Source organism: Aphanomyces astaci (assembly GCF_000520075.1).
Source record: "Aphanomyces astaci strain APO3 unplaced genomic scaffold supercont1.2, whole genome shotgun sequence".
Classification (NCBI taxonomy): domain Eukaryota; phylum Oomycota; class Saprolegniomycetes; order Saprolegniales; family Verrucalvaceae; genus Aphanomyces; species Aphanomyces astaci.
This window is the reverse complement of record NW_009798265.1, coordinates 1,684,162-1,699,313: the sequence shown is the minus strand read 5'-3', so window position 1 is coordinate 1,699,313 and position 15,152 is coordinate 1,684,162. Positions and strand designations below refer to the sequence as shown.

General features: G+C 54.5%; 6 protein-coding genes across 17 annotated transcripts; 4 read left to right on the top strand and 2 right to left on the bottom strand.

The window, feature by feature from the left end:
* Nucleotides 1-124: 124 nt before the first annotated feature.
* On the top strand, nt 125-1,750 carry H257_01487 (hypothetical protein). Of its 5 annotated transcripts, none has more exons than XM_009824725.1 (9): nt 125-387; nt 437-499; nt 543-634; nt 685-871; nt 924-952; nt 997-1,087; nt 1,137-1,364; nt 1,426-1,542; nt 1,657-1,750. In XM_009824725.1, the coding sequence occupies exons 1-9, from the start codon at nt 139-141 to the stop codon at nt 1,690-1,692; spliced, it is 1,092 nt and encodes a 363-aa protein (XP_009823027.1). In that variant the 5' UTR covers nt 125-138; the 3' UTR covers nt 1,693-1,750. The 5 variants fall into 5 exon arrangements, with proteins under 5 accessions (XP_009823027.1, XP_009823026.1, XP_009823030.1 ...); XM_009824724.1 differs by having other exon boundaries at nt 1,596-1,750; XM_009824728.1 differs by having other exon boundaries at nt 1,426-1,577.
* Nucleotides 1,751-2,118: 368 nt separating this feature from the next.
* Nucleotides 2,119-4,115, bottom strand: H257_01486 (hypothetical protein). 3 transcript variants are annotated; one of them, XM_009824721.1, is made up of 3 exons: nt 2,746-4,115; nt 2,544-2,676; nt 2,119-2,494 (listed from the first exon to the last, which is right to left on the bottom strand). In XM_009824721.1, exons 1-3 carry the CDS (start codon nt 4,061-4,063, stop codon nt 2,197-2,199), a joined length of 1,749 nt encoding a protein of 582 aa, XP_009823023.1. In that variant the 5' UTR covers nt 4,064-4,115; the 3' UTR covers nt 2,119-2,196. The 3 variants fall into 3 exon arrangements, with proteins under 3 accessions (XP_009823023.1, XP_009823024.1, XP_009823025.1); XM_009824722.1 differs by having other exon boundaries at nt 2,544-2,652; XM_009824723.1 differs by having other exon boundaries at nt 2,119-2,676.
* A 320-nt stretch (nt 4,116-4,435) lies between these two features.
* On the top strand, nt 4,436-7,492 carry H257_01485 (hypothetical protein). 3 transcript variants are annotated; one of them, XM_009824718.1, is made up of 11 exons: nt 4,436-4,982; nt 5,046-5,092; nt 5,146-5,340; nt 5,395-5,608; nt 5,674-5,787; nt 5,834-6,058; nt 6,105-6,254; nt 6,317-6,476; nt 6,537-6,762; nt 6,810-7,077; nt 7,128-7,492. In XM_009824718.1, the coding sequence occupies exons 1-11, from the start codon at nt 4,464-4,466 to the stop codon at nt 7,461-7,463; spliced, it is 2,454 nt and encodes an 817-aa protein (XP_009823020.1). In that variant the 5' UTR covers nt 4,436-4,463; the 3' UTR covers nt 7,464-7,492. The 3 variants fall into 3 exon arrangements, with proteins under 3 accessions (XP_009823020.1, XP_009823021.1, XP_009823022.1); XM_009824719.1 differs by having other exon boundaries at nt 6,537-7,077; XM_009824720.1 differs by having other exon boundaries at nt 5,046-5,340.
* Nucleotides 7,493-7,582: 90 nt separating this feature from the next.
* H257_01484 (hypothetical protein) lies at nt 7,583-9,908 on the top strand. The gene is made up of 10 exons (XM_009824717.1): nt 7,583-7,739; nt 7,790-7,874; nt 8,011-8,170; nt 8,230-8,404; nt 8,466-8,588; nt 8,643-8,880; nt 8,951-9,095; nt 9,142-9,214; nt 9,276-9,396; nt 9,464-9,908. The coding sequence occupies exons 1-10, from the start codon at nt 7,590-7,592 to the stop codon at nt 9,826-9,828; spliced, it is 1,635 nt and encodes a 544-aa protein (XP_009823019.1). The 5' UTR covers nt 7,583-7,589; the 3' UTR covers nt 9,829-9,908.
* A 32-nt stretch (nt 9,909-9,940) lies between these two features.
* On the top strand, nt 9,941-11,742 carry H257_01483 (hypothetical protein). 3 transcript variants are annotated; one of them, XM_009824715.1, is made up of 8 exons: nt 9,941-10,459; nt 10,512-10,573; nt 10,632-10,707; nt 10,769-10,829; nt 10,894-10,914; nt 10,966-11,065; nt 11,119-11,212; nt 11,299-11,742. In XM_009824715.1, exons 1-8 carry the CDS (start codon nt 9,989-9,991, stop codon nt 11,482-11,484), a joined length of 1,071 nt encoding a protein of 356 aa, XP_009823017.1. In that variant the 5' UTR covers nt 9,941-9,988; the 3' UTR covers nt 11,485-11,742. The 3 variants fall into 3 exon arrangements, with proteins under 3 accessions (XP_009823017.1, XP_009823016.1, XP_009823018.1); XM_009824714.1 differs by having other exon boundaries at nt 10,894-11,065; XM_009824716.1 differs by having other exon boundaries at nt 10,894-11,065; nt 11,119-11,742.
* On the bottom strand, nt 11,262-15,061 carry H257_01482. Of its 2 annotated transcripts, XM_009824712.1 has the most exons (8): nt 14,901-15,061; nt 14,811-14,853; nt 14,484-14,749; nt 14,032-14,427; nt 13,768-13,975; nt 12,770-13,685; nt 11,670-12,717; nt 11,262-11,619 (listed from the first exon to the last, which is right to left on the bottom strand). In XM_009824712.1, exons 1-8 carry the CDS (start codon nt 15,015-15,017, stop codon nt 11,485-11,487), a joined length of 3,129 nt encoding a protein of 1,042 aa, XP_009823014.1. In that variant the 5' UTR covers nt 15,018-15,061; the 3' UTR covers nt 11,262-11,484. The 2 variants fall into 2 exon arrangements, with proteins under 2 accessions (XP_009823014.1, XP_009823015.1); XM_009824713.1 differs by lacking the exons at nt 14,811-14,853; nt 14,901-15,061 and having other exon boundaries at nt 14,484-14,795.
* Nucleotides 15,062-15,152: the final 91 nt, after the last annotated feature.

Here is a 15,152-nt window from a genome sequence, read left to right as displayed (position 1 = left end):
GATTTGCACATACCACCGGTACTACAGTATTAGTACTGTTTTAGAAATACGAGTCCTAATTAATGAGGGAATTGCTCGGTTTTTAATTATTTTGGTTGTCGGATTTCCGGTTAATGTATCCGGGAAAGCAGTCAAGATATGATGGACCATACCGATAATGCGGCAACGGGTCGGTCCGCCTCGTTAATCGACGGTCAGCTGGAGAGAGATGGCCATGCACTGGCTGCCAACTACGAGAGATGCATTACGTTTCGCATGCTCCTGCAGGAGATCAGCGCCACCATGACCATGCGCATTCAGGCAGTCGAGTCTTCGCTGGGCGTGAGCGAAGGCGCCTTTGAAACGCAAGATGCCGCCGTCCAAGACATGATCCAAGCACACCAGCAAGTACGATAACGAGCGATAATCCTGCCCGAATATGTAGCGAACATCATAGGTCGAAGAAGACCTCCGCGCGATCTTTACAGCTCTAAAGCATCAACGCGTGGACCCTGCGATGGTATGCCATCTCCCATGAACATCGGCAGCTCATTTATGTGGAGGTATCGGGCGAAGTTGGAAAGTCGCTGTTTGACTTTGTCGACGCCGACACTGTCATGGACCTACAGCGCCAAGCTCAGAGCCACATCCACACGTAATTGTGACCGAATCGCAACCTCATCATGTACTTACTTCTGCGTGTAGCATTGTCGAGTCACGGCACAACACCGTCGACTCGCTGGAGTTGCTTCGCGCCACCATGTCCTTCTACCAAGGTCTTGACTTCAACGGCATGGTTCCTCTATCGAGTGATGGACAGTCTGTGTGGGACGCGCTGGGCGATCTGTGCCAACACTTGCAGGATGAGTTGTTCGAGTGCAAATTGCGCCACGTACGTCGTTTTTGATTGGCTCGTTGGGTTGTCGACTCATGCGGCAAAGTAGACGTCGCTGCAAGAGACACGTCACCACGCGTACGACACTATAACGTCATCGATTGCTTCTGACGTTGTCGCAGGGCCGTCGATCGCATCACGGAGGACTCGTCGGCGCTGGTCAAAGCCAGCTCCACCGCCTTGAACCACTTGACCGAACTATATGACGTGGCGGTGCGACAGTCCAGTCGAACCCTCTCTTTGTCTCATACAGGTCTTGTAGCTGTTGTATTTTGTCGACATGGAGCAATGCGATCGGCGGATCCTGCACACATTTTCAGCCATGCACGACACCAGCCAGGCGTACGATGCCGCCCTCTCAGAGTGCCACGTACTCTTGGACGAGTTGACGAATTTGCTTCGATTCTACGAGCGCTTCTTGGCCGCGTACGAGGCATTGCCACTGGAACTACAGCGTCGGCAAGCATATGAGGCCACCACACGGCGCCTGGTGCGTTGAAAGTGCAATTTGCAGTTTCCTCCCTTTACGATGTGATGATGGAAGCATCTAGGTGGCCGACCTGCAGTCGCATCTGAATGCACTCGAAGCCACCGAACGGCTAGACCGCCAAGCGTTTGCAGACGACCACGAGCAATTTTTACCCGCGACCTTGTGTCCTTGTATCAAGGTATGAATGACACTCGTGGGTGCATCGTTGAAGTGGTGAGTATTCCTGTGCAGGACCGTCCATACAAACCAACCCTTGTCATGGACCCCCCCCCCACTGCGACAAATTGAATAGGAACCTCTGTGGGCATATCAAGTCGAACAACTTTGAAGTGCATAAATATAACAATAAGTCCATGTGGATGAGATTCATAACTAGAAAGAGCAGCAAACACGTTGTGGTAACTTACGAGTAACTACCGTAGGATAGTTAGTACGAGGGAGATGATGTTGTTGCCTTACGGACAGCACTGACAACCGGGGGGTACTTGAACTGCGCCACATCCAGAAGCAACACAGCCACCACCAACCGGTTAGCCGTACTAGTACTACTAGTATTAATAGTACACAGTGCAGTAGTTGTACTACTAGTATTAATAGTACACAGTGCAGTAGTAGTACTACTAGTACTACCTTCTCTACTACAGTACTACTATTAATATACCTTATCACTAAAAATAGACGCTTTGAGCTCGTAAACGACACCTTTCGAGTCCAAGATAAGACTGTACGCTCCACGCATTTCAGTACGTGACGTCTGGGAAAGCACCAAGTCGATTGCAATTGTAAACGAACTCTGAAAACTGTCTGTGACGCTGTGCACTATATATAACTCTTATTCCATTGCAACGTCGAGTAAATCTGCCGCTGATACTGCGGGAGACGGCTGTGCTGGTTCAGCGGTTGATTGGAGGGACTGTGCAGGTTCGGCGGTCGTCGGGGATGGTTGTGCTGGTTCGGCGGTTGATTGGGGGGTCGGTGGGATGGATGGAGGTGCATTCGGCTGCTGTTGCGATGGCCCCAGCCCTTTCTGTTTGGCGAGTCGGCGTTCGTTCTTCGTGCGGTTGGCTTCCCTTTGCGCCGCCGTGATCTTTTCGTTGTACTGTGTCAAGAGATCTCCATATGTGGTAAACCTAAGTATATATCTAAGCCCCAACCAGTCGAAAGCATCTGTGATTCTACCCCAAATTGTACAGCGCTTTGACTGCGTCTTGGCCGGTGAGGGTGATCTTACTGCGTCTGTCCACCACGGCCTGGTCCCTCGTTTCACTCGTCAAGTACAGCATGAACTCTGTCACGCATTCCTGCATCAGCTCTACCGCAATTCCATCCAATTCATCAACAACACATAAGCGATGCCACCCAACCAGCCAACTGCACCTACCTTTGGCGTCGTCGGCGATCTTGATCTTGGTTTCCTGGGGTAGCACCGTGCGCATGACCTTGGTGATGTTGCGCTGGGGAACGTACAGCTGGTCGTCGTCGCCGCCAGACTGCGCCGTTCGGAGAGTCATGTCCACGAACACGTCGTTCGAGACAGATGACATCAGAGGCGTCGGGGGCTGGACGCACGGGACGTGGGGCTTGGGGGTCGGCGGGGCTTTCGGCTCCCGCTTGCGAGCTTTCACGGTAGGAGTTGGTTTCTGTTGCTGCTGTGCGCGAGAGAATTGTGCGTGGGCCTGAGACAGGTTCACTTGCATGCGTTGCTGGAGTTTCTCAGGGAGCACGTCTGGTTTCTGTACAACGGGAAGCGGCGGCGGCGGCAGTTTCTGCTGCTGCTGGGGGCGGGGAGTCGTGGCTCCACTAGGCCGAGAGGGTTGCTGCGAGGGTTGCTGCGAGGGTTGCTGGACTTGTTGCTGCAGTAACGTTGTGTGGTGCGTGATGGATTGAAGCATGTGCTGTAAGATTCCCGCGTAGGCCTGGGCGACGCCTGTGGACCACACATGTGGCTGGCGGCGTTGCTTGATCTGGCTGCATTGGACAAACTCGTTCTTGGCGTGGCGGAGAAGAGGGAGGGAAATGACGGTCGACGGCGGCGGGGGAGGAGGCGGCGCAGCAGCGCCGGATGCAGGTTGAGGGTTGTACGTCTGCGACTTGATCCACGTGTACAACGCGCTCAGCGCCGCCAGCACCTGATCGGAGGAATTGGCTTCGTGGAATGCGAACAAGAGCTTGAGCAACATGGACTTGCATTCGTCTTCGAACGATCCGTTGAACGTGATCGACATGGGCGTCGGTTTCTTTACTGGTCGAGGTTTGGTTGGGGCTGGCTGATTCTTGCTGGTGGGACCGGCGTACGCACCAACTAGTTGGCTTTGAGCGTTGGTTGGGACACGCACAGTCAGCAGCTGAGAGGAAGCATGAGCGTTTCCCATCGACGGTGCGCCGGCCACGTGGGTTCCTGTGGACTGTTGGATTTGCGGCGGTTGGTAAAGCGATGTAGCAGGTACTGTGAGATAGGATGGCCGCGGTGGCTGCAACGGTTGCTTCTCCAGAAGTACAGTGTTGGTTACGTCGAGTACCTGGGACGATGCACTTGGCCATGCACTGGTTTGTTGCATCGTGGGAACAGCCGATGGTGGTACGAGGGCCATCGCCGCCAAGTCATGTCGGTGTGCATAACTAGCCTCTGCATATTGTGTAGGATGACGTGACAGGTGATCTTGTGGCTGTGGCACCGGTGTGTCGTTAGGACCGTCCATGGAAGACCCGTCCGTCCGTCACGTGCTATCGCAATAACAATTTCGATTCGTTCGAATTGTATTACAGCAAATTATATTTCTTCCGTGTTTCTCGCAGTGTGATTCGCTACAACAAATCATCCTGACAATTTGATTGGCAGATGGAATTATCGGCTGTGATTGGACCATGACACTTCCAATATGAGCTGGCAGCATGGTGGCTAAGCTTGCTCATGAGGCGAAGAAATCATTCCCCTAATAGACCTGTGCAAGCCATACTATCTGGAGATCATTCGCCTCGATATATGATGCTATTATAGTAGTAAGATTGAGAAGTGAGGCAGGTTAAGCTCGATTACCCCGCTATAAATACACGGTTTCAACAAGGCGTTTCCCGTGCATTTCCTCGAAAGATCACGTAATGATGCGCCGACATCGCGTTCAGGACATTGCGCCGACGGCCACGACGGCCCCCCAAATGCTCCACGCCGATGTGCTGGACCTCATCGCCGCTCTGTGCTGTCTCTACTGCATTCTCATGAGCTTCATGCACCTGGGTCTGTCCATCTTTCCGTACATGCAGCGCTTCTTTGGGTTCGTGAATCCCATCTTCACTGCCACCACGTTTGCCATATGTGGGGCTGTCCACCTCCGCGGGTGGTGGCGCATTCGAGCTAGACGCTGGGTGGTCAATCGAACTGCCAAGCACCTGCGCAACATCAGCCCCCTGCTCATTTCGACCCTCGGCCGCCAGCAAGCCATGTCGACCAATGATCGCTCGTACAACGATCGAATACGCACCCTCGTGCGTCTCCAGTCGGCGTCCACTGTCACAGCTTCCGACTTGGACGTACTTCGCGAGCACCTGCTACGAGCCAAGCGCGCGTACGAAGGCCAAGGCGTGCGCGGGTCGGCTGTCGTCATGCTGCTGATCGCAAAGGTACAACCCTACCCCACTGACTCCTTGACAACTCAAAAGCGACGGTTGCTGGCACGTGGATAGATGAAATGGTTCCACGCGCGGATCGTTGCTGAAACATTATACCAAAAGTATGAACCAGCTCCCAAAGCACATCGTCGAGTACGTCATGTCTGTGCCCTAGGTACTTTGGACCGCGAGGAGCATTTAGCCGCCAGGGCATGCACTACGAAGCGCGCCTTCTCGTCCGTGAGTGCATTGTGCTGCCCATGCAGTTCTTTCGCGGGTACAACAACAGCAACCACTTGTCGAGTCCCCTCACCACAACGTTTGGGGTCGTGCTGGGCCTGCACTGCATCGTCGTTGCCCCATCCTTCGTGTAATCGCCCCTCGCTTTCGTCTGTGTGTGTGCTGGAGGTCATGTCTGTTTTAGGTCGAATCTCAACCTCCTTCCACGCAATTTCCCGCGAGCGCGCACCCGCCGCGAGCATCTAGTCGTGACGATCGTCCTCTTTGACTTGGTACTTGGCGTGGTGCTGCCGTTGTCACTCGCCGTGCCAGTCATTTACAGCCTCGTGACTTCCCCCACCATCATAAGCGACCAAAACTGGGATGTGTACGCCATCTCGGTCATCAAAGCCATGCTGGTACGATACTATCTATCGCGTTGCTTTGACCCTTCTTTTGTTAAATCCGGTGCTGTTTCCACCAGATCATGACATTCACCGACTTGATCGCGGCCGTGGCGCCCATGCTGCTGCTGTATGTGACACTGCAAAACGTCCACGCGTCCAACGTCGACACGTTTCTATCGAGTCACGTCTTGGTACTGTTTGCCTTTTTCTCTTTCACCCGCCTAACCATGTCGTCAGGTCACGGCGACGCCACCCCCCAAACGTAAAACCTCGAGCGTTCTCAAGCGAATGTTCACCGCCTTCTTGCATTTCGTACACGGAACCCTGTTGTCCTTCTATCCGCCGCCATCGTCGTCGTTGTCGTCGTCGCCGACGCTTGGATCGAAAGTGACCACGCAAGCAACAACCCCGCCAGTCGTCCCACAAGCATGGACGTCTCCTCCTTTAGAGGTCCCCCTCTTGGTAGTAATGTTTCAGTCGTTGTCCAGGTTGGCTCATGACAACGTAGCTGGCCCCCGAGGTCGTGGAGACGCCGGGGGACCTTCCGCGCTCGTCTCAGCAGGTCGAAACCATCTCGGCGTTCAACATTCGATGCCGTTACTTTGTGTTTGCCGTGTACACTTGCTGCAGCGTCGTGTCGGGAGTCGTCATTGCTTGGGTTGATATATATATATATATAATTCGCTTCCGAATGATTAATAGCAACACATGATGGAATAGATCGCCGTGCGGTCGTTCGTGTGGACATGTGGAGACGTCACCATGCCCGCGTACGTCCAGTGCGCCCGTCACATTCGGCCGTGGCACGTGTACCCCCTGTGGTCCCAAGAATGTCACTGCCAAATCCTCGAATTTGACTGCAGTCGTGTGGACACTCCAAGTACGAACAAGCGACAGGTCCACCTCTTGGCAAGCACTCCTAACTTGCACATCATGGTAGTCGTGGACTGGATACAACTGTACGGCGAAATGGACGGCTTCCTCGAGTCGACCGCTGCCCCGTTTGTGAACCACCTGACGTTTCGCAACTGCCCCCTGCACGCCCCGCATCGGCCGTCGCCGCACATCGCTCGGTTCACGGACCTGTACTTCTTGCAGCTGGCCGCGTGCGGGTTGGACTCGACTGACGTCATTGACATGGACTTTAGCATCTTTTCCAAAATCCTGTACGTGTGTGTGATGTGTTTTCTCTCCGGTGAGTGGCGTGGGGTAGGTACCTCTCGTTCACGAACAACAGCTTCGCGGACATTTCTCCATCGTTTCAGCACATCCCGCCGCTCTGTTTGGGCATTTCGTTCAGCTTCAACGACATGCACAACGCTACGTTTCCCGACTGGATTGGCCCGGCGTGGGCAAACTTGACCCAGTTGTACTTTCGTCAGGCCAACTTGACAGTGTTTCCGCCGGCGTTCGTGCAGCTAGAGTGGATCGGCATCATTGACCTGACGAGCAATTCCATCACGTCATTCCCGCCGCTGCCGGTGAGTTTTCCACCTAAGGTCACATCGGGCGTTGCTCACAAACTGCATAGACGGCGTGGGGCTTCTGGAGCCACTTGACCGAGCTGCGACTAGCGAACAACAAGCTCACGTCCGTTCCGTCCGAATTGACGTCGCTGCCGGCGCTCCAGGTGCTGACGTTGGCGTCGAATGACCTTGCCGACTGTCCAGCCCCCACCCACTCCATTTCGACGTACACCATGGAAGACAACCCATGTTGCACGGCTCGATCCGCGGCGTGTCCTGTGGCCTGCCACCCGGCCTGCGATGAACGTTTCCGCACTTCTTACTATTGCATCTTAGAGTGCGCGACACCTGCATGTATCCAAGTCGCAGGAAGCACATGCCAGCATAAAACCCCAGTGTAATAAATAATCAAAGACATTTGAAGCATGTGAAGTGGTGGTGGTGACTGATCCGGATAACCCATGATTTATACGGTTTCACGTGCCGTTTCGAACGCCGTTTCAACGATTTTACATGATTGTGTCGACATGGTGAAGCCGACGTCGTTGGATCACGAGCTGTTGGCGCTGGTGCGTGATGATGGGAGAAGACACAGCGAGGAAGTGTCCAAGACGTTGTCCGAGTACAGCAAACAGGTCCTGGACATGCAGGAGAAGAACAAGCAGCTCGCGGCAGAGGTATGTCCATCGCTGCCAGCCTACCACATGTACTAATCATGTTGTCTAAGCTTGACTTTGATGCTCGAAACATTCGAAGCGATCCCTTTTACAACGAAGCATCCGCCCAAGAGATGTCCCACATACAAATCGAAGGTACGACATTCGCTCCCCACTGTTTCGCCACGCGTGGAGGCCATTGTCGTTAGCTGGGGTTTTCCTGCCCAAGCTAGTTGGTTGTTTAGCCACGTATCTACATGCTAACCACATTGTGTACGGACGTGACGTTCAGGCAACAAGTTCACCAAGATGATTGAGGTCGAGCGGCGCAAGATTGCGCAGTACGACTTGGCGATCCAGGACTGCGAGCGGACGTTGGCCGAGCAAAAGATGTCGCTAGGGAATGGCCTCGTGCTGGAAATGAGCGAGGCGAGCCTCGTGACCAAGATCAAGTACGACACCACCACCGTCATCTCGCCGTGGAGTTGACGGGTTGTGCGTGGCAACCCAGGAAAATGGAAACCGAGATCGACCGCAAGATGATCAAATTCAACGAAAAGTTGGCGGGTAACAAGCACTTGCGGAAAACGCTAGACATCAAGCGGGCCGAGCGCGCGACCACCGACGTCTTGTACTCGACCATCGAAGTGGACACGCTGGAGACCAAGGCCAAGATCGACTTGGAGGTTCGATCATGCATGCATGTACTTGAACACGAGTTGTGAAACAGGATGAGTTGTGATATAGACCAAGGAAGTGGCGAGTCTACGGCAGGCCGTGCAAGAACAAATCGCCGCCATCGAGGCACTCAAGAAGGACGCTGCCGCTTGCGAGAATGCATGCGACGCCAAAGCTGCCGAGATACTCAGAGTATACCCACGTTGCCAGCAACGTTCGCTGCAACGGCACTCCATTCGTGTGTAGGAGTTGAAGAACCAAGCGGCGGAGAGCATGACCAACTCGATGGACGACGCGAGCATGATATCTCCCAAGAAGTACCTGTCCCCGGGTGCCGACACGACGCTCATCGAAGAAAAGCTCAACAAGTCCAAAATCACGAGAAGTCGGTGGAAAATCATCCAGGAAAAAGTCACGTCGGAAATATCCGTCCGAAAATACAACGAAAACCGGGAATTTATCGAGCGAATCCACCAAGTGTCGGGTAAATGCATGGTCATTTGTCCAATTTACGGATATTTGATGGGTAAATATGACTGGAATTAATTAATTAGGCACGAAGACCGTGATGGAGCTGATTGAAGCGTTCAATACGCAGGAAGTGGAGCATTTCGCCAAGATCCAATACGTGAACCAACTGGCCGAAGACATCGAGACGCACCGGACGCAATGCTCCAAGCTGCGCGAAGAGATTGGCAAGTACGTCGCATGTGCGTCATGGAGCGTGGGTGATGCAGTGACGTAGGATGAAGCTGCGCAACGATGCTGTGGACGTGCAGAAGATGCAGCGCACGAAAACGTTAAAGTCGCGAAAGGAGGTGTGTATATGCACGTGATGCACATGGAGATAGATGATGTTGATGGCATGTATGTACATAGAAATCGCAAGAGCAGGAAGCGCATTTGGTGGACAAGATCAACGAGATCCAGCAGACGATCGCGGTCCTGAAACCCGCGCTCATGGCCCTGCATGTTCGAATCGGATGCAAGGAGAACCAAGGTGCGTGTGTGTATGCATTTGAATTCGATGGGCGTGTACATGATCGACGTCTTACTGTCGACGGTAGACGAGAAGAGTTTGCGGGGCATTCTCGGTGAAGTGGAACACAAAATGGCAGAGATCATTCACGCCATGCACGCAAAATCCCTGCGAAAGCTCGCAGTACCCGAACTCTCGCTGCCCCCGTCGCTCATGAACAGCACCAGCTCGATCCCAACCATCTCGTCGGACCCGTTAATCCTGGGCAAGAGCGAACAGCCGTATCGATACATGGGCGTGCGGCCTCCAACGTTGACACTGAGTGAGATGCACAGGAAGGAGAATGCGGAGGAAGAGTACCCCCTCACGTACGACGAGCTTAAGGCCAAGGTGTGGCGGAGCGGCAAAGACAGCATGAGCAACACATCCTCGTCGTTTGACAGCACCAAGTGAGGTGTCGCTCAAAATAGTTTCGTTCAATATATGGCTGATCTAATTTAATCGTTGGTGATTCAATAAATGCACCAATCCGGTCATGACAACCCCGAATTTCTGGCCAATCAGAGGGGGTTAAGTGGCCATTCTTCACGCCGACGCCGCTGCTGTCGCTGCAATGGGGTCCTTTCAGACGTGCGACACATGCACAGGCGCTCCAACTACCACCACAGCCGCCGATGACGAGGTGCATCACAACGACATCCCTCCTCTTCCAGTGGAGGACACAGAGTCGGGGGACGTACAAGTCCCGGCCATGGCGGACGATTCGTCAACTGACCTTGCCCCGACGGTGTTGCCAGCCACAACAATCGACGATGATACGCTTCTCACTCCACACCCAGCGCGATCTCCTCCTGCTGTAGACATTTCTACCAGTGCTACGGTTGACGTGAACCAAACGCTTGCATTGGATCCAACCACGGCAGTCCCCACGACAACCCTCATTGCAGCAGTTGCGTCCGCCGTGGCCACGGAGGTGGCATCCCAGGCCAAGAAAGCCGTCGAAGCAGCCTCATCAGACGCTGCGCTTCTCACTGGCGTATCAGACTCGTCATCCCAGCTCAAGAAACCATTTTCGCTCACATGGGTTTGCCGTCATTGTGCATGTCCACGGTGGTGGTCACAGTGTACTGATGTAGGTGATGTACGACGTGGACGACCCACTGGGCCAGCTCTTGGCGCTTGTGACCCTCTCTCCAGTGTACGTACGGTTATCCCTTGGTTACAGGCATCTTGCATTGACTAATGCTCGCTCGTAGCTTCATCATGGTCATGTATGCCACGTTGCTCGTGTTCCAGCGAGACTTGCACATCGCGTTCCTCTTGCTCGGCCAAGTTGGTTTCAATCCCACATACATACATGACCACCATCCCTCAACCTGTTTTCTTGCTGTAGCTTCTCAACGAAGTGTTCAACCAAATCCTCAAGCGAACGATCGACCAAAAGCGGCCGGATGGTACGTACTCCTTGTGTGCTTTGGAGTTTTCAATGCTATATGACCCATGCATGATGTGATGTAGGCGCCGACATGGAGGATGCCGGTATGCCATCCGCCCACTGCCAGTTCATGGCGTTCTTCGCCACGTATGTAGTCTTGTACACGTCCAACCGCATGAGCAAGCGGCGCGAGTGGGAGCACAAAGTGGCCATCGTGGGCGTCGTCGCACTGGCCTTGCTCGTGTTTGTGTCTCGGTACGATGCATCTGTATCGCATACGATGTTCCGAGTCCATAACGGTGTCGCAGCATTCGATTGGGGTACCACAGCGTGGCGCAAGTGGTGGTGGGCGCGACCGTTGGGACTGGCACGGGTATCTTGTGGTACATCTTTATGGAAAATGTACGTCCTTCACAAGACTAGTACTCTACTAGTACTACTACATCATGAATCCTGCGATGTGGTTTATTGGTGGAATGGGTACGTAGCTGGCGGTGCCTCTGTTTCCGTGGATAGCATCGTGGGAAGTGTGCCAGCGATTGTACATTCGAGACTGCTCGCACATACCAGACCTGGTCGAGTTTCATTACAAGATGACCATCCTCCGCGTCACATCGACTGAGCCGCTATCGTCTTCTACTTCGTCCCGCAACACCAAGTACCGCGGCATGTAGCTAACCAACACTCAGTTGCAACTGCTGGCCCGTGTACACGTGTGTGAGCTGCACAGTAGTAGTCGTGTCTGCGGACTTGGGTTGATTCAATGGTTGGTGGGTGATCGCAGCGACACCAGACGGTTCTATGGCCATCTAATAGGCAATACAGTAGTACAGTACAAGTCGTCACCGTATGTCCTTACCTGGTTTTGGCGAAACACAATCTGGTGGGGAATCGCTCGACTGAGTCGATGGCGGATGTCCAGATCATCGAGGTACCGGGTCCAATGCTGGGAGCCCCCCCCGTGAGCGGGTGCGATGGCAAACCACTCCAGTTCCCGGGCGGGGGCGCCGGCTGTTTTCTGCAGAATGCACCGCACGACTTGCAATTCCAAGTCCTTGAGCTGCCGAGGGGTGCCGGCTAAGTGGTGTCCGCCGTCTTCTTCGAGGGGCGCATGAAGGGCGTGGCAGAGCGCCGTGGCGTCCGCATCCTTGTGAGCCAAACACACGAGCCAGTCAGTCTCACTCCAGTCCAACATGTGCCGATGGAACTCCTCCATGTCTGGATGGGGGTGCTGGTGGACGTAGCCGCGCGCGAGGCAGGCCGCGAGCACGCGCATGGAGCGCTCGACGTCGGCAAACGGCAGGGGAATGTCATAGAGGACGTCCATGAACCATCCGAGCACGGCGTCGATGGCGCGGGGTCGGCGGTGGAACAGCTCTTGCATTGTGTGGAGACTGCGCACGAGGGGACTAGTCTCGGACGGGTAGACGTACAGGACCAGACGGAATGTGACAGCGTAACAGGCCGACACATGCACGTCCACAAAGGCAACTTGGTCCGATGCACAGTGCCGCAGCTGGCGAGTTTGCATGTAGGACGGAAACGACGCTACAAGCCGACTTTGCAGGGTGGGCAATGCGACGATGCCGTCGGGGGTGGCAGAGAGGTACATGTCAAAGTGGTTGGCCTGGTGGTCATGCGATACAGTGTCGATGTACGAGGCACCAGCCACCGACCGCCACGACCGATCGACGAGGTTTTGAATGTCCACGAGGAACTGCCGGAAGACAGTAGACATGGCATCGTGTCGAGGGAGGGGGTCACTCGTGATGGAACGTTCGACGGAATGGATGGACAAGAAGAGTTCTTTGTACGACGACAGCGATTCAACAGGCACCAGTGACGAGGCCAGCGTCACGACTGTGATGGCAGCCACTTCTGACACGATAGTCTGGACTTGCTTGATGCTACGGATCAAAAAAAGATATGTCACGCCACGTTGAAGTTGTCGTACTGTACCTGGCAGACAACGTCATCGTTCTCGAGATGATGACGTGGTGAAACTCAATTTGACGGCGGGTAAACCACAAACAGTCTACCTCGTCACATGCCAAGAGGACGAGGGTGGAGCCGACGCCAGCCACTCGCTCGAGCTCGGCCACAAACGCTATCTGGTCGATCGCGTCGGATCCACGGACGTCCACGAGCACCACGTCACACCTGTGCGTCAATGTACTTCTAGGCAAGTCGAGGAGCTTGGCTTTTTTCCACTTAGGAACGTACGGCGACTGCAGCGCGACGCCCACGAGTCCTTCGACCTCGAGTTGGTCGGGGGGTTGCACACACACGATATTGGCGTTATCGTCGTCCAAGAGCAACGCGTTCGAGTAATACGCGGCCGAGTCGGGTGCAAACGACAGCGTCGTGTGCAGAATGCGCTGGCCGACGCAGTCAACGGCAACGGCATTGTGGACCCACTGCAGTTTCAAGCAATGGCCCTTGGCGTCAAAGCGTTCTTGAACAACGTTTAAACGAACGTGTTGGCCCAATGTTAACGACGCCACGAACGCCTTTGATGGCTGAAATGCCAGCGTCATGTGCTCTGCAATCACATTGACGTGCTTTGGAGGAAACCGCTCGAGAAGGGTGCGCTTGGTCTCGTCGGAAAAGTACACTGCGGCAATGTACACATCCCCAATGTCCCCCTGCAGCAGCAACGCCATGGCGCGGCGGTTGTCGGCGGCACTAAAGGCTGGCGGCACCAACATGTGCACCTCCGATGCATGTGACACGTGCGGCTCCCATCGCTGGTGCATGCGAAGCATCACGTCGATGCCCACGCCGTGCGAGTTGCGAAAGCCCATGCGCACCGCGGTGGTTACGTCGTCGCAGCCCACTTCCACCACGACCACACGATATCCGGCTTCGAACGCCGCTAGTCAAATGGTTGGTCGGGAGCACTTGTATTATATATACACGGATTCAAATCATTGTATGGTGTAGCTGTATGTACGAACCTGTGCGGTACGGCTCGTACTCCCACAGACACGAGTGAGTGTTGTCCACGACGACCACCGCCACGTGCTGCTGCAGAGCGTCGTGGAAGGCCAGCCGACATGCGTCGTGCGCGGCGGGGAGCTGCGCTTTGTCGTAGTGGTAGCCCCACGGCGAGTCAAAGTGCGTGTCGGCACTGCAAACGGCCACGTCATAACCCAACGAAGCGGCCTACAGGTCCCGCCAAGGGCATTCAATCGACCGATTGTCGTGGTGGTGCAAAGTACCTTGGCTTTTACGATCCGGGTGAGGGTGCTCTTCCCACTGCCAGGACGACCACGCAGGATCACGACTGTGTTTGCGACCAGCTGGAGAGTGTCATACAAGGGCGACAATGTGGGAAGATCTCGACTGGTTTGGCCGATGGACGAAGCAAACAACCACGTCGAGACCACTTGTGCACCCATGGGAGTCCATCCCAACACCAGAGTGCGCAGAGACAGCGGCGCCGTCCACCCTTGCCGATTCGTGTGGGCAATATCGTCATGGAGGGATGGCAATGGGGATGTTTGGTTGAGGGACCAGACCACGACGGAGCGCAGTTTCTTGAGTGCGTTGGGCTCATATCGATTGGTTGCCTTGATGCCGTGACTGGCGAGTTTCAGTTGAGCTGCGTTGCTGGTCTAAAGACATATATATATGAGCATGGACGTAAATGGGTAGCCAGATGGCATCTTGCCTTGGCGAGGAAGGCTAGCATGACGTCCGAGAAGTGAACGGCCAGGCGAAGGCACTTTGTTCCGTTGATGCTGTTGTTCTCAACCTGAAGCCTGCAACTTGCATCCAAGGCTGACGCGTCGCCCTGGCCGATACTGGTCGAGAGGATGTCCTTGACCACCTGCAACTGAACGTGGGACTGCACGTCCACGCTCAGAAGGACAAGCGACGATTGGCCGACCTCGTCGTCAAGTTCCCAACCTGTGGCTTCAGTCCACGTCTCCTTGACTACATGTATGGATCCACAAGGATAAGAAAAGATAAGCAGAGAAGCTATGCCATCACGTACGGTGCTGGGCGTGACGCACCAATGCAGGGTCGTTCAGTAGGAGCTACCGTCAATTGTTAAATTGGGTTGCAAGTTAGGTGATTGGCATACCTGCACGTACATCGTGCGCTTCACTGCGCCTCCATTAGCATCACCGTTCGAAGTAGGCGAGGTTCGATGCTGCCCATCTCCGTTCGAGTTCTTATTGCGCTTGTTCTGACGAGCCATGGCGGTGAGCCCTTGCCTTCGCCAGCGGATATGGTGGATCGCACCTGCGATTCATAATGTACCATCACTCACCATTTCCGGATACTATTGCCGTCGATTGGCCCAAACCAATCGGCACAACACTTCATTATCCGG

What these genes read in the sequence shown, in the direction of transcription:
- H257_01482 (XM_009824712.1), bottom strand. Translation starts at nt 15,017, where the DNA reads ATGGCTCGTCAGAACAAGCGCAATAAGAACTCGAACGGAGATGGGCAG. An exon ending in AGCGCACGATGTACGTGCAG is followed by an intron (nt 14,854 to 14,900) that starts GTATGCCAATCA and finishes AATTGACGGTAG; the next exon opens with CTCCTACTGAACGACCCTGC. An exon ending in TGCTAGCCTTCCTCGCCAAG is followed by an intron (nt 14,428 to 14,483) that starts GCAAGATGCCAT and finishes ATATGTCTTTAG; the next exon opens with ACCAGCAACGCAGCTCAACT.
- H257_01486 (XM_009824721.1), bottom strand. Translation starts at nt 4,063, where the DNA reads ATGGACGGTCCTAACGACACACCGGTGCCACAGCCACAAGATCACCTG. An exon ending in GATCGCCGACGACGCCAAAG is followed by an intron (nt 2,677 to 2,745) that starts GTAGGTGCAGTT and finishes GAATTGCGGTAG; the next exon opens with AGCTGATGCAGGAATGCGTG. An exon ending in AAAGCGCTGTACAATTTGGG is followed by an intron (nt 2,495 to 2,543) that starts GTAGAATCACAG and finishes ATATATACTTAG; the next exon opens with GTTTACCACATATGGAGATC.
- H257_01487 (XM_009824724.1), top strand. Translation starts at nt 139, where the DNA reads ATGATGGACCATACCGATAATGCGGCAACGGGTCGGTCCGCCTCGTTA. An exon ending in GCTCAGAGCCACATCCACAC is followed by an intron (nt 635 to 684) that starts GTAATTGTGACC and finishes TTCTGCGTGTAG; the next exon opens with CATTGTCGAGTCACGGCACA. An exon ending in TCGAGTGCAAATTGCGCCAC is followed by an intron (nt 872 to 923) that starts GTACGTCGTTTT and finishes GCGGCAAAGTAG; the next exon opens with ACGTCGCTGCAAGAGACACG.
- H257_01484 (XM_009824717.1), top strand. Translation starts at nt 7,590, where the DNA reads ATGGTGAAGCCGACGTCGTTGGATCACGAGCTGTTGGCGCTGGTGCGT. An exon ending in GCGAATCCACCAAGTGTCGG is followed by an intron (nt 8,881 to 8,950) that starts GTAAATGCATGG and finishes TTAATTAATTAG; the next exon opens with GCACGAAGACCGTGATGGAG. An exon ending in CGTTAAAGTCGCGAAAGGAG is followed by an intron (nt 9,215 to 9,275) that starts GTGTGTATATGC and finishes GTATGTACATAG; the next exon opens with AAATCGCAAGAGCAGGAAGC.
- H257_01483 (XM_009824714.1), top strand. Translation starts at nt 9,989, where the DNA reads ATGGGGTCCTTTCAGACGTGCGACACATGCACAGGCGCTCCAACTACC. An exon ending in AACCATTTTCGCTCACATGG is followed by an intron (nt 10,460 to 10,511) that starts GTTTGCCGTCAT and finishes GTACTGATGTAG; the next exon opens with GTGATGTACGACGTGGACGA. An exon ending in CTTGTGACCCTCTCTCCAGT is followed by an intron (nt 10,574 to 10,631) that starts GTACGTACGGTT and finishes GCTCGCTCGTAG; the next exon opens with CTTCATCATGGTCATGTATG.
- H257_01485 (XM_009824718.1), top strand. Translation starts at nt 4,464, where the DNA reads ATGATGCGCCGACATCGCGTTCAGGACATTGCGCCGACGGCCACGACG. An exon ending in GCTGAAACATTATACCAAAA is followed by an intron (nt 5,093 to 5,145) that starts GTATGAACCAGC and finishes TCTGTGCCCTAG; the next exon opens with GTACTTTGGACCGCGAGGAG. An exon ending in CAGTCGTGTGGACACTCCAA is followed by an intron (nt 6,477 to 6,536) that starts GTACGAACAAGC and finishes ACATCATGGTAG; the next exon opens with TCGTGGACTGGATACAACTG.